The 25,514-nt window shown below is 38.2% G+C and overlaps 1 protein-coding gene across 3 annotated transcripts in view; it reads right to left on the minus strand.

Annotated features, from left to right (window-relative positions):
* Positions 1-3,680: 3,680 nt before the first annotated feature.
* Positions 3,681-25,514, minus strand: part of igdcc4 (immunoglobulin superfamily, DCC subclass, member 4) — a 54,009-nt gene continuing 32,175 nt past the window's right edge. Inside the window, exons 4-21 of one of the 3 annotated variants that reach the window (XM_023953618.2) lie at positions 24,767-24,900; positions 18,495-18,629; positions 17,743-17,895; positions 17,124-17,534; positions 16,626-16,790; positions 16,255-16,392; positions 15,588-15,770; positions 14,212-14,418; positions 13,564-13,668; positions 13,300-13,486; positions 12,090-12,217; positions 11,118-11,288; positions 10,907-11,041; positions 10,308-10,410; positions 9,920-10,151; positions 9,690-9,818; positions 8,618-8,779; positions 3,681-3,954 (exon numbers count right to left, since the gene is read on the minus strand). In XM_023953618.2, coding sequence (XP_023809386.1) covers positions 3,766-3,954; positions 8,618-8,779; positions 9,690-9,818; positions 9,920-10,151; positions 10,308-10,410; positions 10,907-11,041; positions 11,118-11,288; positions 12,090-12,217; positions 13,300-13,486; positions 13,564-13,668; positions 14,212-14,418; positions 15,588-15,770; positions 16,255-16,392; positions 16,626-16,790; positions 17,124-17,534; positions 17,743-17,895; positions 18,495-18,629; positions 24,767-24,900 — 3,067 coding nt within the window. In that variant the 3' untranslated portion in view covers positions 3,681-3,765. Of the gene's footprint in view, positions 8,780-9,689; positions 9,819-9,919; positions 10,152-10,307; positions 10,411-10,906; positions 11,042-11,117; positions 11,289-12,089; positions 12,218-13,299; positions 13,487-13,563; positions 13,669-14,211; positions 14,419-15,587; positions 15,771-16,254; positions 16,393-16,625; positions 16,791-17,123; positions 17,535-17,742; positions 17,896-18,494; positions 18,630-24,766; positions 24,901-25,514 lie in introns of all 3 variants that reach the window. The other 2 variants (XM_023953617.2, XM_023953619.2) reach the window with 2 other exon arrangements.

A 25,514-nucleotide genomic window follows, 5' to 3' on the forward strand; every position in this document is an offset into this window, starting at 1 on the left:
CCGCCCCACCCAGGCGCCGGACCCGACCCCCCGACCAACGGAGCCCCCACCACCCCCGGCCAGGCACAGGAGGCCCCGACCCCCACCCCGGCCCACGGCAGAAGGGCAAGGAGCAGCGACGACCATGCCCCCCCCACCCCCTAAGTCACGGAGTTAGCTATGGGAGACCAGAGAGACCGAATTCTTTCAAAGTTACTTGAACTTTGGGCTGACATTTTTTCCAAGCTGATATGATCAAGCAGCAGATTTCTGTGTTGACTTATATTTATATTTTTTTTGCTTTTCCAATTTATTAAAATAGTTTTTTTAGCAATGCAAAGAGTTATGAAAATGATAGAGCCTAATCCTCCTTCTACATCGATGGCACTCATGTCACCAAGCACACAAAGTGACGGTGAAGCTGTGATTGAAACCTTAAGCCAGACTGATAGATCGGCACATACCTGCTGCCAGAGAGCCTGGACAGGCGTGCAGAACCATAGTGCATGCATGTAATTGTCGGGTAGATTACTGTCACAGTGCTGACAAATGTCTGAGTTACTGAGACCCATCTTGAACATCCTCTGTCCAGTGTAGTAAATTCTGTGAAGAGTTTTGAAATGGATTAGCTGCAGATTTGGATTTTTTGTCATTTTAAAGGTGTTTAGACAAAGTTCTGACCAAAAACTTTCATCTGTGCTGATGCTCAAATCCGCATCCCATTTTGTTGTCGGAAGTGAAATATTGTTATCTAAATTACATAAAAGTTTGTATATTTTGGAGAGAGTTTTATTCATTGAGAAATTGATCAGAGTGGTAACTACATCTGGTAGCTTTAAATCGTTGTCTCTGTATTTAGACTTTTTAGTAATAATTGATTTAAGTTGCTGATATTCCAAGAAGTTATATATTCCATGTTTGTCTTGAAGTTCCTGGGGAGTTATGAATCTTCTATCAATAATTATGTGCTCTAGTTGTTTTATGCCCCCTGCTTGCCAAGCTGGGAAGTGGATAATTTTTTTGTTTATGAGGATGTCTGGGTTGTTCCAGATGGGTGTCATTTTGCAGGGTTGAATTGATGATTTTGATATTTTGAGAAATTCCCACCAGGCTGTTAAAGTGGCATTTATATTAATACTTTTGAAACAATCCTGTTTTTTAACTATTTGACTAATAAATGGAAGATCTGACAGGTTGATCTTTCCACATAACGCCTGTTCCAAGTCTAACCATGAGTTGGTTTCTGGATTATTTTTTAACCATTTTAAGATGTATTGTAATCTATTTGCAAGAAAGTAATTGTGGAAGTTAGGTAATTCTAATCCTCCACAGCTTTTTGCAGATTTTAAAGTTTTTAGACTAATTCTTGCAGGTTTATTGTTCCATAGAAAGCTTGATATGGATGAGTCTAATGTTTTGAACCATTTTAATGGCGGTTGTGTGGGAATCATTGAGAAGAGATAATTAACTTTGGGTAAGATTTTCATTTTAACCGTGGCTACCTTGCCCATAAGGGACAAAGGCAGGTTGGTCCAGCGTGTTAGGTCGTCCTGTATGTTTTTCAGTAATGGGGTGTAGTTTAGCAGCACCAGTTCTGATATTTTGGGGGAAAAATAAATACCTAGATATTTTATATTGCCTGATTTAACTGGTATTGTGAGTCCTTGCTCCGCATTACTGTTCAGTGGTAATAAAACAGATTTATTCCAATTAATGGAATAGTCTGATATAGAAGAGAATTCATTAATGATTGTTGCCGTTTCATTTACAGAATGTATATTACTTAAAAACAGTAATATGTCATCTGCATAGAGACTAATTTTATGATGGCTGTGTTTGGTTTTAATTCCTTTAATACTCTCATTCTGTCTTATTGCTGCAGCTAGAGGCTCGATAAATATTGCAAATGAATGAATGATGAAGCCCTATCTTAATGTAATCCCAGAGAAAGTCAGAACAAGATTTTACATTCTCAGTGCCACAGGAAAATAAGGGATCCCTTCTAAAATCACTATTACCGGTAACTTTTCTTTATTTATTTATACTTTTCATGTAAATCCAAGTTGCTCAGCTGGAGACTTGCAAAATGTACTTAAATCCGTCTGTAATTCTGACAATCCTGATCCTGAAATTGTGTGCAGCTTTCATTTCAAACTGTAAATTGACATTGATTGTAGAAAGGTGTATAACTGGGCCCGTTTTGCTTTTGACAGTGGGATGTCTTACAGGAGCTGTAAGACTATCATCAGTAATGTCACAGTAGCTAATCTGGGTTTTTAACATAAAATTATGGTAATTTAATTTTCTCTGGTTAGTTGAAGTTACTATTACAAGGAATGCGGTTCTATTTATTCCTAAATTTAAACCTGTTGTTGTGCCCAACAGCATACAGTAGCTTTTATAGTAAAATGGTTTCACATGGTTGGGTGTTGTAATATCCAAGCAGTGTGACAGATGCATATCCTGCTTTCTGTCTGATAATGCACCTAACAGGAGCTGGTGACCATAAGTCAGTAGTATGGAGGTGAAGAAGTATTTGGTGCTTTGTTGCCATCTTGTGGAATTATTAGGAGCACATGTAAAAACGATGGGAGCTAATCAAAAACATATTTACATCAAATATGTAAATTAATATATTTTAATTAACTTTAAAAATATTGATAACCAATGGATGAAACAAATTACCTACCTAATAACTTATTTTTTTATATATATGTGGATTTAAAAACTATTTTCAACAAAGTTCTAAAATGCAGTCAATTAAATTCATAAAAACTAAAAACATTACTAAAAATGAACTATATTATTATTATTAATATCAAAGAAAGCTTTTATTTCATTAACATTAAGACTATGTATTAATCCTGTTACCTGTACCGGTAGTGTATTGTTAAATGGTTTGAGGAAACAATATTGCATTTTCTAAGAAAAGACAGGATTAATATTGATGCATTGATTACATCAATTCCATTTATTATTACCTGATTTATTTTAAGCTTTGACGATAACCAAATAGAAAAATGAATGACATTCACAGGAAATAAGTTACCTTATGTGCTGCACTTAGTACACTTTCTGAAAGAAAGATAATAAGAAAAGATACTTTGAGTCATATTTTTATTTACATGACAATGTTTCACAGGTGCTGCAAGTTATGTACATTTCCACAAATTGTAACACAGTTTTAAAACATTCCACAGGCCATCAGTGCTACCATTCCTGTGAACAAAGAACACTTTTGTATTATCTGTCACTACCATTTACAAGGAAACTTTTCAGACTAACAGAGATAAACTTCTAAAATGTCCGTATGAATGTTTCTCATGGCCCAAGAACAGGCACAAGTCTAAGTGCTCCAACATGGTATGAGGGCTTGCTCTGTACACAATGATCACAAACAGTTGTTCCAGGTTGTTTACTGGCACTTAGCAGGAGAGTGTTTGCATACTTTTGCAAAGAGACTAGAGCATGCACACAAAATGAGCCCATCTGAAAACGGCACTCCACTGTGACATTAGAAACACCAGCTGACCCTGTTAATGCACAGAAAAACCAGAGGCAAAAAAGTGTACAAAAGGATATCATCTGTGCAAAAAAGACAACATGGCGATACAAATGACATGCATCCGATTAGACATGCTGGCGTGAACCATTTACAGTTTATAAGCAATGGTGGAGCACCTGAGTAAGGAGGAAACCTGTTTTTCTTCTTTTTTTTGTATAATTGGCAGCCTGTGCTGAGAGGTATGACCTGCATAGGGAGGGTATCCACTGAAGGACAATCCTCTAAATCAGGGGAGCCCAAATCCAGGCCTTGAGGGCCGGCCTCTTGCTGGTTTTCCAGAAATCCTGCCTTATCTGCTGCTGATTACCTGGATCACATGTGTTTAGCCAAAAAGGAGCTTCAATGGCAGGTTGGTTGGAAAACATGTAGGACACAGGACCCTCGGGGCCTGTATTTGGGCAACCCCAGCTCTAAATAATAACAGAGAAAACATCATGCTTCATTTTCAATCATCCATTTAAAAATGTACTACTCTTTCAGAGTAAAAGTCATTTTAAATATCCTTCAAATGTTCCCCTTTACTTCACTAGCTAATTCCAAGCTAGTCAAGACGATCCCTTTGACTGCAATGAGTAAGAAGTTCAAACAAAATGTCACTCACCTCTTCTGATAAACTCACAGAAACTAGAGGATATTTGAGTCTGTACATTCTATTTGCTACAAAATGTGTAATATCCAAAAACAAATAGGAATCTAATAAAAATTACCCACATGAGGTATATAGTTTAATAAAACCATTCCAAAAGGAGAATGAAATATACACAATTATCAAAGTAATTATCATTTCTGCAAACAGAGCATGACACGTTTTCCTCATTAAGGTTTGATTGTTCGAGGCAACGAAGAGAGATGGTGGTTACATGTGAGCAGTTATTTTAATAAGCAAAGCATGCACCTTTTACACTGGATGCTGATTTGACCATTTACAGTATCTTCTGCTCAGCGTGCTGTGACACAACTGCATCGAGAGGGAAACAGGAGAAGCAGCATTTAAAGAAAATAAAAGAACTCAGACTGTACATCATAACATCTAACTCCATCACAGGAGGTGGCTGTGTCTTTGTTACGCATGCTCAAGAAGAAGCTGGTGTTGTGATGGGGTCTAGTGAGATATAGGGGGGCGACAAATGCAGCTGGGGTTTAAGAAGAACTATTCAAGTGTATCAAAATTAGATACGAGTTCACTGGTATTGTTGAAGTTGACGCCATAATTGGTGTACGTATGTATGATCAAATGAAACCATCCCAATGTGGCCGCCTAATGACTTTATTTATATGAAGGACTTTGAACTTTTGGGAGATTCTTTGTGGAGGTTATTATTCTTTGAAACCGAGTAAAGAAACTTCAGAAATTTGAATAAAAATATGTTTTATATGGTGGGAAAAGACTTCCTGAGAGACTTCTAATTGTGTAGCAAAGAATTCAGCAGTTGATTGATTAGTGCTGAACCCAAACATCACTCAGCTTGTACCTAAAAGGTTTATGAAGTTAGAATCTCAGAGATAAACGAATAATCTACTGCTAATTTATGCTGTCAAAGATCTACATTCTTGTTTCTTTTCATGCTGTCATTTCAAAACTTGCTGCGGATTGCTTGTTTGAGCTCTACTTAATCAAGAAGAACCTAAGTTCAGCTGATAAGCAGGAAGTAAAACAAGCAGGATGATAGATGTTAAATCCACGACTAGAAAACCCTGGTTAGGGAAGTAAGTGATTTTTTTAACATTTATTTTAAAAACAAAACATTGTATTTTTTAAAGTAGTTTTTAAGACTCGATGTATATTAACTGGTGTTATATGCATGTTTTTTTCTGTTACTAGTATTGTGTTTGATAAATAAACAAACTCCTGACTGGGTTTCGGTTTCCAAGGAAGCATTTTTTGTAGGTATAATGAAAGAATTTAAGGTTATTCTATAAAGAATGCTTGGATCAAAATGACAGTAGGCCCAAAGGTATTTGGCTTTATACTTTATAAAACAAAAAAGAATTACCCTCAATCCATAAATCACAACGGAAAACCTGTTTTGGTTTCAATGAAAGCAGTAGGACTACAAAAGATTTTTGAGGAAAGCAGTAAATACACTTTTTTTAATTCTTAGATGGTAGTTTGCAATACATTTTCTAATGAGATCTAAGATTTTGGTCCTACTTCAAAAGAGGCCACTTGTCCTGAAAACAAACAAATAAAATAAAATAAGGACTTCGGAATGCAAATTATTGCATTATTTTTCCAACTCTATAAAAATACAAAATAATAAAGCGTATGACCCAATGAGTTTTTTTTTTACCTTTGCATATAAAATACTATTTATATAAAAAAAATCTGGTCTTTATCCACTCCTACAAACAGAACTAATTTTTAATACAAAAATTGAGCCAAATTTAACCAAGGCTGTTTAAGCCGCACTGCTTCACACCATCTCCTCCTTCAATGAAACTAACTGGGATTCATTCAGACATAACTTTCCAGATTTTTTCTGCCTGAGTACTTAAGTCAGATTTGCTGCTGTATTTTCAGATCATTGCCCTTCCGCACAACGGTCTACTGCCAGCTGTCAGACAGATGTCCTCATTTCACACCACAATTCTTTGGTATACAATGATGTTAAAGGTCAACTCACTAAATATCAGGAGTTTTCCGGGTCCCAAAACTTTAAGCCTCCATCACAATGTTTAACAGCTGAAAGGCACGGTCTCTTTGGTTTACTCGCATGGAACTTTGGAAATCCCAACCATATTATGTTCTTTTTAGAAAAAAGAAAAATGACACTTCAGGACAACCCATCAAAACAAGTCTGATCAGCTAACAAAAGCATTTAAACAGGAACCGACTAATTCATGAACTGCTACTGTATTTCAATGTTTTATTGATATAAGATGATAAAGACCAGATTTTTTTTTTTAATTTGCAACAAAGATTTAAAAAATGAGTTTATTGTGATTATTTACATCAGCTGCTGGTGAAACACATTTACAGTTTCATGGCTTTGGGAGAAAGAAAAAGATGACAATGGAACCTTTAACACTAGTTTACCGACTAGTCAAAGCAGTGTTATTTTTCTTTGTCTTTATGATTGTTATATGCTTTTTCAATGATTTAAACCTGACAGTGAAAAGCATAAAATAGGTTCAGAAAAGTGTGCATTTGTATTTGGAGTCTCACTATAACGTTTGCCATTTTTCCTAGTTCAATGTTTGCTTTGGGACTTTAATTTCTTACACCTAAACCCCACCTGGGTGAACATTTGAAACTTTTGGAGAAATTTGCAAACTGAAAGCCATGTTGAGTAATTTAGTAGTCAGCTTTGGGTGATTATTATTCAATTATCTATTGCTGTACAAATGAAAAAAGACATATGGAAAGTCTTTATAAAAAGGCGCTATTAAGATTCTTAGAAATAAAACAACAACCATCCTGTGAGGAACTGAGGTAGTGATGTTGGGGAAAAAATAAGATGCACCAGTCCCACTTTAACATCATGTCAACCAAAAGTCACTTCAAAAAATAACTTAGAAAATAGCAATTAGCTTATTTTAAAGAATGATCAATATTTAAAAATGAAAGATGATCATTATAAAACACAGATGGGTGTTTTTCATTGGTCTCTTGTCAAATACAAAAAGTTTGTTTAATTTGGACACCCACTGAATGCAGAACAAACTATTTTTTTTTAGAGTTTATATCAGCTGACTTGAGGAATCAAGCTACCGGTATATTTTTCTCTGCACAAAAGTGTATGTATTTACTTTAGGGGAAAACCAGCCTGAACTAGAATAGCATAGCAGTTTGTGCACACTTTGGACATCCCGAAATCGGGAGATAAAATAGGAGTGGTATGCAGATGGATTGTTGTTAAATCTGCCCCAAGTTCTCCTAAAAATAAAAGACAATACTAAATGTAAATACATTGATTAGAAAATTAGATATCCAATATCTATAAAACAGCAAAATTGGTTTAAAAAAGAAATCCCCCAAAATTTTTATATGGCCTTATGAAAAATAAAAACACCAAAGGTCTAAGTTGTACTCTCATACCTTTTTTTTCTGCTCGTTCACATGTTTTAGTGGGATACAATCATTCATAGAATACAGAAAGGTTAGAAATGCACCTAGAATAATCAGGCACCTGAGAGACTGCTTGCACTACTTCCTGGAAAAGAGTCAATACATGTTTATGCATGACTGAAATTAGCTATGATTCCTGTATGCATCTGAATGCATGTGTGTGGACCCTGAGCCAGCAGAAGGCCGAAGAGAGATGGGGATGTTCTGCACTTGAGCAGGACTGGGATTACTCTTTAGGGCTTAAACCTCTGAGCCACCGCGGTCACGACCTCCCGTTTTACCGCTGCTGGTGGTGAACTGCCGAAATATGTCATCACTCCTTAGGATTCTCTCATTCCTGAGTGGAAAAAAAGCGACGAGTGACACAGTGGGAATTGCGTTTTCCAAACCCCACCAGTCTGGATTTGTTTCATCTTGCTTTTGTTGGCACATGAACAGGAAAGATGCTGAGAAGGGAAACATACTGAGATGATTAAAACCAATAGAAAATGTTGAGATAAAACTCAGTATGTCCTACTCCATATGCTGTAATAAATGATGGATTCAGAGTTCATATAAAACTTTGCAAAATAATCATGAAGAGCAGAAAATAATTCCTCTGGCTTTGTAAAACAAATACAGTCTGCAGTTTGTGGGACTAATCCTACACATGGAGGCTATGGGCACAGGTACGAGCGTGCTGCTGAGGTAGAATGGACAAAACCGGAGCCAACAAAGGGGGCGGGGGACAGCCCAGCAGAGATGGCCCTTCCTGATGCACATGGGCAATGCTTGGAGTCCGCATTTTCCAGATGCTCTGACCGTTTGGCGTTAGGAGAATGAAAGCCGTTGGTGAGCCCCGTGTCCAGCCGGGGTTCTGCTTCTGCAGGCGGCTGGTGTCCTGACACGTCTGCCTCCCCATTTTGGTTGGCCACCAGTGTTTTCAAAGGAGTAAATGAGGAACTTTCAGCCAGCAAACACTTATCAAAAGCCTCCTCTTCCTCTGGCGAACTTTGCTGGCTCACCTCCAATGATGAGGGTCCTCTGGTGGTGTTAGAATCCCTCTCCATGCCCTCTTCTTCCTCATCATCCTTCTCCCTGCTGGGGTCTGACAGCTCAGAGTGAACAATGACTTCCGCTTCCACCTGGTTACTGCACAGGGACGAACACAGGCGGCTGTCTACTTCCTGTAACAAAACAGTGTCACTTTTCTATGAGGGCTTCAGTTATCATCCTGATCCTCACTCTGTCTTTCTCTGGTTCTGCTTCAGTTTAGCCCTTGGGTTGACAAACAGAACTTTGTTGTGTCTTTTTGGTCCTTCATTTATTTTGCTAAAGCCTTAAAGACCAAGTGAACTAAGCTGAATAAGAATCTGCCCCTGTTGTTTATATTTGGAAATTCAACTGAAATCAATACAACTCTTTAATGGCTGACTGAGCTGCTGAGGAAACCGAGGACTAATTGTTATTTACACTTCATAGTCAAAAAGACTTTCACTGAGCACACATGAGCTTTAGCTTACTTTGAAATTAGGCTTTAACACCTCACAATAAGGACCTGGAGCTTTCAGTGACATGCATTATTTTATGTTTTTTTGATTTTCTTTTTTACCGTCGACATTTCAGCAACTTTTGATCTTTTTTTTCTGCTAAGGACAACATTTGGTTATGCTGTAGCTCCCATAACAAAGATAGTCTGTTCATTTGAAAAGATAATCAAACTAAAAAATATAATTTGAGGCTAAATCAAATTATTAATTGAAACAGTTTTATGTTTCATTCTCTTTTTTCTTTGAAAGGGAATTTCTTAGGGGTCTGAAAAAAAACATGGATGGTATGAGTAACATGCAAAAAGATAGATATTTTCACTGCCTTGATATTTTATTTATCAAAAGACAAAATTACTCAGAAAAACACATTTTATTTCTTTAGGTTATCATTGGTCATGTTTCTGGGTTTTTTGCCAATATCTACAAAAAGCTTTCTGACTTTTCTGTTAGACCTTTCTATTAACTTATTTAACTTTTTCAAAAACAACAATTATTCTAAATGGCAAAAAATGTTCTTAAACAGAGCAGATATTAATGCTTCGCTCACCAATCCAGCTGCAGTCATGAATATATTGAAAGCGCCATTAATGAGTGCAGGAGAGTCCTCCATTATCGTGTCTCTGTACTTTGTGATTCTGTTTACCCAGTTATGACTGACAGAGCCATTCCAAGCAGCCTGCGGGAGGAGAATGCATCACTATGAGATCTTAACAAAATCTTTGAAAACGTGAGGAATATTTGTTTACAGAAACGACAGCCCATATTTCAATCTCGAACCTTGGGTTCAGGTACAGATGCATCTTTAGCCTGTCCTGGATCAGAGGTTGCCATCAGACTCTCTGATTCTTGCGCTTCTGCTAATGGCTGGGCAGATTCTTGGCAGCTGGGGGGCATCAATATATCTAACTCATGGCTGTCACTGCAGTCTATTTTATTGGCTGGAACAGGGAATCCAACTCTTCTGTACTGAGGACTCACAGCTGTGGAGTTCAGTGCTCCAGATGTCTCCCTGTTTGGTGCAAAGACAGATGCAGTCACTTTAAAACACGGATTACTTCTTTCTAACTAAACGTGATTTTTTTTAATTAAAAAAAATAACTGTCCTGAAAAAAAATCCAGAAATCAACAGCTACGTTGACATTTATTTGAGGCAGAATCGGCATACCTGGATTTGCTTTTGCGAAAGCTGAAACAAATACACAGGAGGATGCACATCAGCCCCAAACAAACACCAATTATGATGCCTGTCAGTGCATGGATGTCCACCTCTGGGAAAATATCAAAGAACAAAAAAAAGGAGACAATTTGAATTTAAATAAAGATTTGTAACACCACTTGTTGCAAAATGTAAAAAAAAAAACAGTCATTTTTGCAAGACACAAATTCAATTTCAGGAATAAAGAACTCAGTGATTAAAAATGTTTTTTTATTTTGAGAAAAATACAAACTATTTCTATTCAATATTTTGGGATTTTCTTGCTAAGAGACTGACATTTCTAACTTCTCCATCTATGTCATGAGAATGGCGTGATTACATTTTATTCAATAGAAGTAATAGGTTAAAAAAAGTCGACTAAATCTGATCAAGCTTATGAAATCAAAGGTGTATCACCTTTTCTTTGAGATGATGATTTGTTGTTTTTTTTCTTTTACCAATTACTTAGATGGAATCAACCTGGATAAAAGCATCTATTCAAACTCATACAACAAACAGTAGACAGCTTAGGTCAAAGTCAGCCAAAGGAATGAATCTTGACCATTTACCATATTTGGGATGGGGAGTTTGAACATCCTTTACAGGTGAAGAGGGTCCTGACCCCACCTCAGTAGAAGCTCCCACCTTGAAATAGTACCGGGTGCCAGCAGACAAAGTGTGCACTTTCACACTGGTAATGCTCCCTGGAAAAAGAGAGACAGATTTGAAGCGCACGGTAACGAAAATACAGCTAGTTAGTTCCTCATATTAGGACCCTACCATCCTGAGAGAGACTATTCCACATGTGCTCTGGATCACTGAGGTTGCAACTGTACAAAATCTTGTAGCTGCTGATGATGCCGTTTGCTTCCAGTGGGGGGCGCCAGCTCACCAACACAGAGGATGAGTTGAGCGCATTCAGCTGCAGTTCTTCTGGAGGTGTGGAAGGCCCTGAGGGAGAACACAGGACCGGGTCAGTAATTACAGCTCCGAAATGAGGCCTTGCAGCTGGGGAACCTATATTGTCTTAGTGGGGGATTTGACATGGTGTGCGACAACCATCTGTGTCCTCTTGTACCAGCCACCTGGGTACAGAGCAAGAGGGGATAAGCAGAGCAGTAGGGAATGGGAAAAGGCTCAGGTGCTGAGGAAAGAGAGGAATGATGGACTGAGCTGCAGGACTGGCAGCATTAAGAACCCCTACTACTTCTGAGTGACAGAACAGAATTATTGGCCTACATAAGAGCCAGAACAACACCTGAGACGCTTATTGTTCCCAGTTAACAGCCTCTAATTTCTGGCAACCAACCAGAATGACCATCCAAGCACGGTTGGTTGGCACAAAATGAACATGAATGCAGACTCATTTAAGCACACTTTATTTTGCAGATTACCTACAGACTGAAAGTTTGCACATGTGATCTGCTTTTCAAGCATTTTGAGATGAAATTACATTTCTATAATCATGTTTGAAAAGAAAATATTTCACTTCTCACCTAATTAATGATATTATAACTGTGGTTGAATCAACAGACACAATTTCATTTTCGGAGCCGTAAACCTGCTTGGGAGCTCAGTTTCTAAAGCAAATTTCTAAAGATTGTGGGAACTAATGTGTTTTCAGTTATCGAGTGTGTGTGTGTGTGTGTGGGGGGGGGGGGGGGGGGGGGGGAGTTCAAATTGCAGTGTTTTTTTCAAACGTTTTCCAAACACACAGTATCTTTAAATATTTTGAGTATGGTAGAAACTCACGGTCAGGCAGAGTGGACTCCTCTACGGTGCTGCTGAAGGGTCCCCCCACGTCCACCCCATTAGACTGCACGGCCAGCTCATACTGGGTGAAGGGCTTTAGTCCCCCGATCAGAATCTCCTGAGCAGAACTGCAAAACACAAACGTTTGCATCCAATTTTCCCTTCTCATGTTATCTTAAAAGTAGTTGTCTCCTTACAAGAACTTTACTCAGATCAACATAGTGTGTGATATTTAAACTACGGTAGTTTTTCTACTTTCTTCCTTGTTACAGAATGTGATCATGTTTAAATGGGTATTACATTTGTTTAAATGAGCCCAATTTCCTTTCCCTAGAATAATAAAGAACATGTAGATGATGACAAATCATTTGGAATTATTTAAATCAAACCCTGCTTTCAGTTTGTCCATTTTCTTTGGGACAGTTTCTATGGGTAAATCAGAAAAAAACCTTTGTGTCATCAGCAAACAGAACTAATTAAGTCCAACAAAATGTTGAAAAACACAAATTTAAAGCAGAAACATATTAATCAAACATACATAACAGCTATAAGAAAAAGTCACAGTCAAAAACAACAATCTAGCTGCTCAGGTCTGGTCAGATTGTGAAAAAGCAAAACATAAAAAGGAAAGCAAATAAAACCTTTTTAGACGCCAGTTTTATGCAAAGAAAAAAAGCTATATCATAAGATGTAATATTTTTATCTTTAATTTCAATTTAATAGAAGTCAGACTGAACAAATAAAGACTTTTGATCAAGCTTTGTAAAGTAAGCCGATTTAAAAGAATTTATGTCGAGGAAATAAATATCGGGCGGCCGTGGTGCAGCGGTAGGGCGGTCGACCCATGATCGTAAGATTGCAGGTTCGATTCCCATGAGTCGAAATGTCCTTGGGCAAGACACTGAACCCCACCTTGCCTCTGGTGGTAGGCGGGCGCCTGTGTTTGGCAGCGGAGCCGCCACTAGTGTGTGAATGTGTGTGTGAATGTGTGTGAGACTGGGTCCGTGACTGTAAAGCGCTTTGTCCTTGTAGGAAGAAAGGCACAATATAAGTATACGCTAATCTGTCAATGTACTAAAGAGGACGGAAAATTCAATCTTCAGCAGCATTCTCTAATTTTTCATTTGGTTCATGCCAGTCCGTCAGGGTTAATGTAGGGCGGGGTTAAGTGACACTGTGAAGCATCAATTGTCTTTTGAGATGTTCTGACCTCGTGTGGTATGACACCAGGGATGTGTTGCTGGTTCCCGTCGGACTGCAGCGCACCGTGTAGTTGATGATACGGACGTTGCTAAACCGCGGTTTCTCCCATCGCAGCCAGATGGAGGTGGAGCTGTTGGCAGCAGCTTGAATGCTGCTGGGGGGCAGTGGAGGGGGGTGTGGAATATGTGGATTTGCTGTTAAAAAAATATATTTTCAGGTCAAGATGATATTTACATCCATTGAACATGCTACAGGTGGTTGTTTGCCTTACATCCCCTGTGATCTTCTCTTTCCGTCCTTCCTTTCCACACTGCAGCGGCTCCATCTGTGTGTTTGTTAAACGCCCAAACTCTGACCTCATACTGTCGGTCAGCAACTGACAACAAACACAGAAAACACGTTTTCACCCTCAAACTAATGAAGCTAGAATGTGCAGATGCTGGCATTTCAGTGGTCCCTCGCTGTTTCACAGATATTTTTTGTGCAGTTTTGCATGCCTTTTTCTTTTTCTTTTTTTTTACAGTGCATTGTATTCTGCGTTCTCATTGGGTGCACAACACTGTCAATCAATCTCATCTGTGTTGTGTCTCCATTACAGAATGCATGCAGTTTTCCAAATCTACAGAAATCTCAGATCGCAATCAGATCTTGTTTCATTTCATAAAACTGGACCTATTTTTCTATGAAGGTTTAAACTTTGAGAGTTTAAAGAAAAGTGTAAAAATGTTCATGTCTGTCTGAGAAAAGTAAATAAAGCATGCAGTGAGGGGTTTTACAACCTTAACATATTTTTGGTTTAATAAATAAAGTTGACTACTTTCCAGATTTCATCTATTTTTAGAACATAAGTCCCACAATAAACAAAGTACCAGAGTGTTATGACTGTTTCCTTTTTTTTTTTACGCAAAACACAAATCACCTAGGCCGGTGAGCAGGTGAGATCTCGCCTTCTTTCGCAGTCGGATGGTGTGCAGCGACCTTTCCCCGCTGGATTTCATGTCTGCCTCCATCTCTCTGTAGGACAGCTTGTAACCAGAGACCAGGGTGTGGTTGGGCGAGGGATGCCACGTCACGTTGAGTGTTTTCACCCTGGCTTTAACTTTTAGCTCAGTGGGAGCAAAGATCACTGAAACAGACAGGCCAAAAGCAGAACGTATTCTTCATTTACTAGAGAATTAAGCTAAGACTTTAGTAGTAGTATTATGTCAAGTGGTTAGTGAGCATGTGTAAAATTGGACAGTACAGCCAAAAACAAGAGATTCAAATTGACTTGCAACAGTGAAGAAACAAAGGAGTGCCTTGAATGGATCTTCAGGTTATTTGTCAACTGCAGAGTGCTGTCCCAATAAGAGTAGTGAAACATCTGGAGAAAACTTCTTATAGTGAATGTCGATTCCTTTAAGAACTTGAAGCTGCCATTGCAGCTACTTAAGGCTATTAAACAAACGAAAACCTGAAACTTTTAACACTCAGAATCAGAGTATGGTCAAAAGACACTGAAGTCAGCAGAGTCTTTTATAAAATTGATACAAACCTAAAACCGATCCACGCAGAAGAGACAAAGACCCTTTCTCTCTAACAAGAGAGACATGACATGTAAGCAGCTGATGTTTCCAGAATAAAACTAACTTTTATTTTGTCTATCGTTCCAAAAGGTATCAAAGCTCCAGGAAATCTGAAGGCTAATTGTACGTTGACTACTTTTAAACTGTTATACATTTAATACAATTGTAGGAAGGAGCAAAAAGGTGCATGGCTTCTTTTTGAAATTGCATTTATGAGGATGAAGAGGATGAAGTCTAACCTTGTCTAGAGCTCACCAGTATTCAGCTTAATCACTTTCTTAAAACATCTCTGGCTTTTCTTGACCTTTTGAAGCATTGTTTTATATATAAAAAAGACAGATATAGCATCTAGTGACACAAGGTTGAAACTAAAATCTGTATTCAAGCAGTGATCTTTGCTTAAAGAGAATAAAACTTGAAATAGTTGTAGGCTTGCTCACAGGTTTACTGTCAGTAGAGCAAGAGTAGAACCACTGGCAGGATTTCTATTAATGTTATATTATTTTGTTTTTTCACACACTTTTAAAAAGCTGGAATTATTTCTCAATACTCAATACTTGACTACAAACAAACAGTGGAAAATTCTCCATTACAACAACATGTAAACTTCCCTTTTTCGAATTTGGGCACTTACAGATTAATGCAACTGAGAACAAATGAACAGGAAATGCATTTCAGAGTGAAAAGCAGCAAGGTGGCTTTGACGAGTGTTTTTTTTCTTTTCACTTACCAATGCTTTGGTTACTGTGACTGTACTGGGCTAATGTTTGATATTGGGCCCACTCAGAGGGAACTCCAAAGCCGACCCCTGTCCCGGCTGCTATCCTTAGCCGGTAGACTTTGTTGGGCTGCAGTTCCCGCAGCGTGAACTGAGTCTGGTTTCCCTGCACCTCCACAGAAAAAATGGTGTCCGCTATAGGAACAAAATGGAAACAAAAATAACTAAACTTTTCGATCAAATTAAGAGAAAAATATATACTTTCCGTTACAAAGTTTCTTCAGTCTATACACACAAATGTGCGGCATCTGCATTATGTATACATCTTTTAGGAAGCAAGTTAGTAAGAGTAGAAGCTCCTCTGAGAGTTGGTTGGATAAATAAAAGTGGATCCTGGGAAAAAAGAGTAGAGTCAGGATAACTAATGCAGCTCCGAGTGGGCACTTCATTACCAAGATAATCAAGTTAATGTGCTTCTTGCCAGTTCCTGAGTCTCCGCGTTTAACAACTGTATACTTTTCCTCACTATTGAGATAGCAGTGACAAAAATAATTTCTGCAGATAATTACTAAACCATAAAAAAAGCTCAAATAAGACAGTAAACAAAAAAAAAAAACGGCTTCATTTTGTGTGAGGTACATGCAGAGTCATAAAAATGTTTTCAATGAGGATTGCTCACCCTGATTCAGTGTGCTGTACTCGATGCGGTAGCGGGTGACCGCTCCTCGACTGTGCTGGGAGGACAGTGGATGCCACATGAGCCTGATGTCAGTGGGGGACGAACTGTCTATTGACAGCTGAGGAGGAGCACTTGGCACTGAAGGACATAAAAGACTAAATATAAGAGTTTAACATTCATACCCCGCTTTCTAGTGATGCCACACTCTTGTTTTGTGCTTTAGGCCTGCTCAGTTTCACAAGCAAAACCTCCACTGGTCCAATACCAGACTCTGAAGGTAGAAAACAACACCTCTCTCTTCATTCGCCTTTAATTCCTATAAAGCTTTTTATTTTCCTTTGGTTTATTTGTGTATAAATCAAGTCACTCACCGTCCTCCAGCATCTCTACAGTAACATTCTCAGACGGGCCGCTGGATCCTCCGTGAGAGTAAGCCGTCACAAAAAACACATAGGCGGTGTGTGGGAGGAGCTCCTTGGCCAAATACTCTGTGGTTTCGTTATTCATCACAAACTGATACTCCACATTATCAGAACCTAGAAAAAAAGTGCAACTGTATAAATCCAATGCTATTTTTGTATAAAGAGAATGCTTAGAAAATGCACGGCTTACAGGCCATGTTTCCAGAAAAACTTAAAAAGATGAGTGTTTTATGCTTGGAATGGAAGTCTCACAACTTCAACTAAATCCTGTAGTTCTGTTATTGGAAATGTTTGGCTTGGAGGGAAATTGAATGTGGCTGCATTTGGTCACTTTGTATTCTTTACAAAGTTTTATGCTATTAATTGAGAAAAAGACAGAAAAGCACTTGATTCTGGATAACTGTCAAAGGTCAACTATTTATAGGTAATCCTGTGGAGAACACCAACCTGTAGCGAGAAGGTAGTGCACTGAGTAGCCAATAACCTGATCGGAGTTGTTTTCAGGTTTCTTCCAGGTGAGAAGGGCGGTGGTGCTGGAGTGGGGCGTGACGGACAGGTGACGAGGAGGGCTAGGTACGCCTTCCTTTACTGTGACCATTAACTTAGCAGTAGCACAGGCCGTGCCAAGCCCATTGTCAGCTATGCACTGGTAGTAGCCCCCATCATCCAAAGCCAGCTGGTTGATGAGCAGGGTCCCAGGGCTTTGTATCTTCACCCGCCTGAATGTCTTGATGGGCTGGCCATTCTTCAGCCAGCGCAGAACCGGACGGGGCTCCCCAGAGCTGTTGCAATGAAATCTGGCTGTGTTCCCTCTGGAGAGGGACACACTCTCAGGATGTTGGAGAATCACTGGGGATGCTGTGGAGGGTTCAAAAATGGACCTTATACACTTCTAATGCCTTTGCATCTAACTTTGAAGTGTTAAAAAACATGTTTCTCTTTTAGAAGGTTTCTGATTACTTTAACATTTTCAACTATAACCACCCTTCGAATCCTCCGGGTGCAGAGGCTGTTTTCAAAGTGATTGCTTGAAGAAAATCTATACACAGCAGAACTGGGCTCTTACCAGACACATGCAGCTCTGCAGAAGCGTTGACGAAATCATTTGTCATGTTTTTGTTGGCCCGGCAGACGTACACTCCTGCATGGTGACGCCTCGTGTTCTGGATCACCAGGTTTGTTGCAAGAACAGCCACATCGGTGGACATGGGCTTTTTATCTGAATAGAGGAGGGGCATAAATCTGAAAAACAGCTGATCATCTGATTGCCAAAAAGGCTGCAAAAAAAGGAGATATGAATACTTTTGAATACGGTAACTTACAGGGAAATAAAAGCTGATCTTTATGTGCAATTTCACAAACTGACCAACAGATGACTCTGTTTTTAATTCTTTTAATATGGTTTCACTGAAACATCTGCACTGGCTTAGTCACAGGTTGGGAAGTAATGAAGTAATCAGCTGGATTTTAATTTTTTAAGTAATAACTTAAGAAAAAGCCTTATCTGTACTAAACAAACAGCTGCCAGAGTGCTCCTCACATGTTTGCAGTCTGAGACAGTCCTGTGCGTCAGAAAACAGATAACACTATTGATTCAGAAGCAGACTTGAGAGAGATGTCAAGGTAATTATTTACATTAGGTTTTAAGACAAGTGTGTGTTTTTGGAACAAGATAGAATGAAAAGTAATTGGGGAGCAATCCTGTTTAAATATAGATCCAGATAAGAGACAGTAAGGATGTAGTAAAGGCACTATAAGAAATCATCATTCTAAGCACAGACAACAAAGATTTAGAGTGAACTTGAACGTGAGTTTTACCTTTTCTGCTCCAAGACACTATTGGTTTGGGCAGGCCCTGCGCCATACACTCCATCACAGCGGGATGGCCGAGCACGACTGTGACATTCTGGGGTCGAGCAACAATCACAAGAGGGCTAAGGGCCTCATTAGAGCCTGCAAGAACAAAGAAATATTTAATGTTCAAAACCAATGATGTTTAACAGTGGAAAACTAAGGGCCTTTTAAGAGGCATTTCTTTTTTTTTTTCCAGATTCAGTCTTCTTCTACTGTCATGCACCAACAGATGTGTGATTAAGGAGTTGGATTCTATGATGTATAGTTCACAGATGAGGTCTGCTCTGTAACGAACAACTTCGGTTCTACCAGATCAGTCTCAGTTTCTTTGGGTAATTGATAACCTGGATCAGGTAAACTCAGGTAGTCAGTAGCAGCAATTGCAAGGATATTGACAGGAAAAAAACAAAACAACAACAACATAAAACTTGAGATCTGCAGTTGTTCTTGTGTGTTCTACATGATGCTTAACATCAACCTGGTATATTCCACTTTTAATGATCTGCAACGGTGAAGAATATCCATCATGGTTGGCTTTAATAGACCGAAGCAAATCAAGCATTAACACGTTTCGACTTGATTCTTGAAACGTTGCACCCTTTTTGGTAAAAGTGAGTTTGGTTTGTTTTGGATAGCAGCAATGGTTTCCTAAATTTCATGGTTTTGATGTGGAGGCATCCTTGGAAAACATGAGGACTGTCTATATGAGCCAGGAATGAACCAGAACTCAATAAAAAGAGGGAATGAAGTGTTATTGCAAACGAGATACATGGGATCTAGAGGGATTTAAGAAAAGCAAAATATTTCATCAGAGAAAATAATGTGTCTCACAAATAAATAATTTCAGTGTGTAGGTAGCCATTAATACTCTAGCTGTGGATTCTACCGAGTTTCCCCAGATGTTGTTGAAGGTGCATAATTCATGTGCTGATCACGTTCTCATTTCTGGAGTGTGTGTCAGTCCCTGAGGTGTGGCTGGTGGGAATGCCTTCAAAAGCTTAGACTGCAAATATTATCCATAAAGTGGCCTTGCATTCTGTAAACACATTACACATTAATCATCAAGACTGCATACAACAAAAGATTGTTCATTGGGGGGTTTCAAAAGAATCTTAAAAATGACTACAAAGCAGGATGCGCCTATGGGCAAAAATGTAAAGCAAAGTAAACAACAGAAACAACCGACTCCGTTTAAAGCTGAGAAATAATTCCCATTTTATAGAAAATGAAAATGACTGAACTTTAACTACTTAATATTTGTTGGCTCATCCCAAGTTTTATTGATATTTAGCAGGGTTATTTTTGCTTTTCATTTATTTTTATTCAGTTTTGTTTTGTGTTGGGTATTGGTTTATCTAGCATGTGTCTATAATAATTGGGGAGACACAACAACACATTGCAAACACTACATGTTTACTTTTTAATATTTGCATTTACTCAGATTTCAGCTGTTGATTCTTACTGTATGTTACTCCGATTTAACAGCGTTTGCACTATGGGTGTTTTTACATTGGGTTGTGTAACTCAAGCAGTTTTTAATTTCAGACCAGACTACTTATTAACTACAAAGTTCTTGGATCACTTTCAAGCGTTGTGCAAAATCCGACCTTAAAAATGCAACAAGATGTTTTTTTGTTTTTTTTATCAGAGACATGCCTTTTCAAGACTATTACCATGACTAGCTAGTTTTCTTCATTAGGATTTTCTCCACCTGCTCTTTGATCGTTGTGTCACTCTTATTTGTTTCCAGATGCTTTTGTTCACTTAAGCGTGAAAACAAACTTAACAAACTTTTTGATAATACTGGCCATTCTAACAGCATCTGCCACCTGGTTCTTGGGTAAAGCAAGTGTAAAGATTTTTTTGCTTTTTTCTTTAACTGATGCTGGATTTACTAAAAGACTGCTCAATGGTCAGCTGGATGGACTGGCTGGATTCTAACTGTTGCTAAATCAAAGGTGGTCCCTGGATGCTTGTGAGACTAACGCCTGCTCAATGGTGTGAAGAGTCTCAAGAAATAGCTTTTCAAAAAAATAAACATTTTTTTCTATCATCTCTAATGAAATGATAGAAGTTTGGATAAAAATTTGCATTGAGTACTGAGAAGTAGATGACTGATTTTTAAGACGAAATACCTCTTCTATTGTTTTGCATAGAGTAACCTCAATGATGACCACCATGACAAATCCAGCTTTAGACATATGTTGCAACAAATAAACAGAGGCAGTTTATGACAAAAAAAGGCATATTTGACAAAATATTGCTTGTAAGATATCTGATAAAATTATGGTAGTTTGAAATTCTCTTAAATAAACCAAACAATCACAAGAATTAATCTAAAAATTTTCACATGATCAAGAAAATCCCAAACAAGACCTTTAAAGAAGTCTTTAAGTATTGAAGATTCTACATCATACTTTTAAGGTCCGTTTAATCCAATATCATTTTATTCTGCAACAAAATATTCGCTAATAATCTAAAAATAAATAATATTTGAGGATTGCAAAATATCTTTCCAATGAACCTTTTGGAGAAGAAAGCTGGATATTTGATAGAACAGTTTATTACTCCTTATGTTCATTTCTTTAAAGGGAAGCAACAAATTATGAATCTGAACAGGAGTAAGACTCATAATTTACAGCATTATGCATACATTTAGAATAATTGAAAAGGCTTTTTGCGGTTGAAAAGTTCAACTAAATTGTGCCACAGACTAATTAAATTTGACATTTAAATCATAAACCTACAGCCAACATTCACATAAATGTCGACCATGATGGGTAAACACAAAGAGAACAATAGTGTCTGGAGTTTCTGAGCCTTTGATAGATTCTGAAGGACAAGCTAGGCAAACATCCATCCATTTTATATAGGATCAAGCATTTAATTGAGAAGCTTTATCTAAAGAAATTATTTCTAGTGAAAAATCTGTACATCGGCCTTTAGTTCACCTCAGGCATTCAGTTCAAGTTCTTCTTAAAGTGATGATGTCATGTTGATGCTTTGCTTGTCTGTTTGGTCATAGGAATAAAGAAAACGTGATTAATGAAGCTCCATAAAAATGTCTTCCTGTCCTGTGTCACCTAGAACCAGCTTCACACCAAAGCGATGTCTGTTGTTGATCAATCAACTGTATGTTTTTCATTTGTATTCATTATCTGTGTTTCTATTAACCTGGTAGCACCATATGAATGAAAACCATCTCCATTCTTAACACTTTTTTTCTGTTTTGTGTGCTCTTTTCCTTAACCTAATACAGATATCGCAAAAGACAGCGAAAATTGCAATAAATGGAATCTTGCAATAAACAATTTTATGACAGCTTGAAGTATTTAAGAACCAAATAAATCAGTTTATGCATTTGAACAATCAGATGGACGCCTTCACGTTGTTGACCAATCGGATGGAGCTCTTTTATGTTAGATGATCGTCTCCTATGTAGACGAGGCTCATTTGGAGAAAACATTTTTGACTGTTTCAGTGAAATGGAAATCATGCTTTTGGTTGTTCTACTATTTGTTCAGGTACCGCAAGTTATATTGTCATCGGAATATTGATCACTTATATCGCATATTGCGAGTTTTTCTCATATCGTGCAGCCCTATCCCCACATGTTCTGGTTTAATGAAGATGCAAAAATTTAGGGTGTTGCTTGATGGTATGGAACATACCAAGTAAACCTATTATAGAACGCAAAAGGTTCAAAACCAACCTTTGAATCAAAAGGCTACACCGCCTTTGATATTTGGTCTAAAAAATAAAATTTTAAAAAGTGTATTTTTAACAAGCTCACCTCCACTACAACTGATCTGTGTATTGAATTTGAACACAGAGCCAAAAACAAGTCTTCAAAACAAAACGGCAAGGATTTTTGGTTATTCAGTTTGGTTGCTTTAAATTGGAGTTAATAAGCTGTGTTTGTATAAAAAGCCAACTAGAGGCGACTTGGTGAACTAGGTCTGGTTTCACTTACTTTCATTTATTAACCATCTCCAATCCAGAAAACTTGGACCGACTTGGTTTCCAAGAGTGGCTGGATTTCAATCTTCCTATTCTAGAAACTGCAAGTGCTTTCTTTATTAAAAGGAAAATCCCTTATATGTTTCACTTATTTGGGCCATTATATTACTATTTCACTAACATTTACAAATGTATTCTTGGAAAAAAAAAAAAAACAACTTTCAAATATGTCTGACTTGGATGTCTGACCTTTAGCAGGCAAAATTTATGGAAGAAAGATGAAACTACATAATGGGCTGCTTTTAAATCCATCAGATTGCTCAGTTATCACCTTGAGCCATACAACATAAAAAATGCATTATAAAAGGGAATTATCATTTTATCCAATAACTGGCCTTGCATTTATGTGCAACTAACACAATTATATTGTGTGGAGCTAGAATGTATTTGCATATTTAAAGTTGTTAAAAACTTAAGGGAACACCAGGGGCCTCATTTATAAAACTTTGCGTAGGATTTGCGTCAGAAGTGGCGTACGGATGAAACATAGGATGTGCGTACGCACAGAAATATTCGGAGTTATAACACCGTGCGCACGCACATCCTACGCATCTTTCTCTTAATAAATCACAACCAATTCTAAATGCTGCGCAGCTTTTGCGGCCTCATGACACGCCCATAGTTGCCCATAAATAGTCTGTGAAACGCCCACAAATGAATATTCATTGATTGCGAAACCATGCCAAACACGGAGAGAAAATCAAAAAAACGTAACTTCACTCAATGTGAAGTAGAAGTTATCGTTGGCGAGGTGGAAAAGAGGAGAATAATGTTGTTTGGAGGGCACAGTGTGGCCTTACTAATGCCAAAAAGGCACGTGAGTGGCAGACGGCGGCAGACGCTGTAAATGCTGTAGCCTCACAACCTCGGACCGTGGCCGAAATAAAAAAGAAAAGGTCGGACATCAAAGTCAAGGCAAAAAAACGTCTAGCGCTGACCCCCCCCCTCACACACACACACACCCGTGTCTGCCACGGGTGTGTGTGTGTGGGGGGGGGGGGGGGGGGGGGGGCACCGGAGCTGACCCCTCCTGATGAGAGACTGGCGGCAATAATTGGGGAATCCCTTTTAAGTGGAGTGGTGACTGAGGCGCAGGGGGACACCAACGCGCCAGATGCACCGGGTGACACACCCCCAAAAGCCCGCAGAGGAAGTCGGAACCGGCTCATAAGCCACTCGTCCTCGTGTGCCAACAAGTCTCCTTGCTGTCTAAAGATGCGTTCACTCCGAATTCTTCCATTTGCCACATCTTCTAAGAGCGCAAGATCAGCCATTGTGCGTCATTACGCATTGTGATGGGGCATTTTATTTCCCTCCATTTAATTACATCTGACAAGCTGCAGATGTCGGTAATAATCGACGTGGAAATGGGAAATTGATCAGCGCAAATGTAATTTCTTGTTGCTTTCTGAATGGTCGAGACATACGCCATACATTGTTTCATCAAAAATAAAACAAACTAAAGGCATATGCATGAATACCATAATTCTGTAGCTTATGAAGAAATGTTTTACTATGAAAACAACTTTCCCTAGTGGACAATTAATGCATCTCTCTCTATCTATCCATCTGTCTGTCTAATTGCACCTATATCTGCTCCGCCAGACGGACACATTGACGGGAATGTCAGTTTTGTACATTATTTCGTTCTGTTAAATATATTATTTATGAGGATGAATTGCACAACATGCCAATATTGCAGAAAATATTTCACTTTTCTTTTTGCAAATATGTGTTCATTTGAATTTCTGTTGTAATTTTCGTTTGATTTTTTTTTTGTTTGTTTCACTGCTGATCGGTCCAACGGGTGTTCGTGTAGGCTGTTAATTGTAAGACTTGCTTTGTGAAGTCTTCATGTTATTTCTGAGAGGCAGTATTGTCATTTTCACTTTCACGTGTTTCTTCCATCTGCCGACGGCGTCGCCGTTTCTCATTTCACCCGTTTTTGTGCGTACGCCTGGGTCAGAGCTTGCGTGAAGGACCGCACATTTTCCCGTCAAGTTTGCTTTTTATAAATCTCAACTATTGCGTAGAGAGTGGCGTACACCTTCTTTTGTGCGTACGCAACGTTTATAAATGAGGCCCCAGATCTTTATTGACTTGTGATATGTCTCATATAAATCAGAAATATTACAATATTTCTGCAAAAACATATCGATTTGATCATTACGCTCAAAAGTAAAAAAAAAAAAAAAAAGCTGGATCTTGAAGCTCACCTGTAGTGACAGTGAGCCTGGCTTCATCGCTGGTCTCCCTCCCGGCGGAATTGCTGGCGACGCAGCGGTACGAACCCTCATCCTGCTTGGTCACCTCCAGAATCTGGAGCACGCCATTAGGAAGGGAAATGAACCTGTTGAGTCCAACGGCAAAGAAGAGAGAAAAAAAGTTACACGTTTGAAATTCAAACAGCTTCTTTTCCTTACTTTCCACAAAACTCAGCTTGATCTTGTTTTGTGATTTTTTTCTTGCTCGCACCGTTTTTTTTTGTGTTGCTAATATTTAAATGATCTGCTTTAACCCAAAATATCAACAAACAGCAAAACATAATGGTGACGTGAGACAAATAGGTACTTTTAAACTCATATATCTCTACTTAATAAAACAACCAGTATTTTGTTGATTTCACACATAGTGAGTGACTTTTTTGGCAGGGTGGAAAGTAAAAAGGAATTTAAAAGAAAAATGGACTAAATAAATAAAGTTGATACTTTGTAAAAAAAAAAAAAAAAAAAAAAAAAAGACAATACAAAAAAATGGACATTAAAAAAAAAGAAAGAAAAGGAAGCAATGATGGAAGATCAGCATTGAGAGAACAATTTTATTTCATTTCATTTTAACCATAAATCCAACTTATAGTTGGCAAAAGTATGAAAAATCGAAAAAGTATTCAGCATTTCTTTTTAGAATCTTAGTGTATGAATATTATTAAGAGCAAAAGAAAAAAAAAGTAAAAATTAGCCACTA

The sequence above is a fragment of the Oryzias latipes genome, chromosome 3 (assembly GCF_053564925.1).
Source record: "Oryzias latipes strain Hd-rR chromosome 3, Olatipes_Hd-rR_3.1".
Classification (NCBI taxonomy): Eukaryota; Metazoa; Chordata; class Actinopteri; order Beloniformes; family Adrianichthyidae; genus Oryzias; species Oryzias latipes.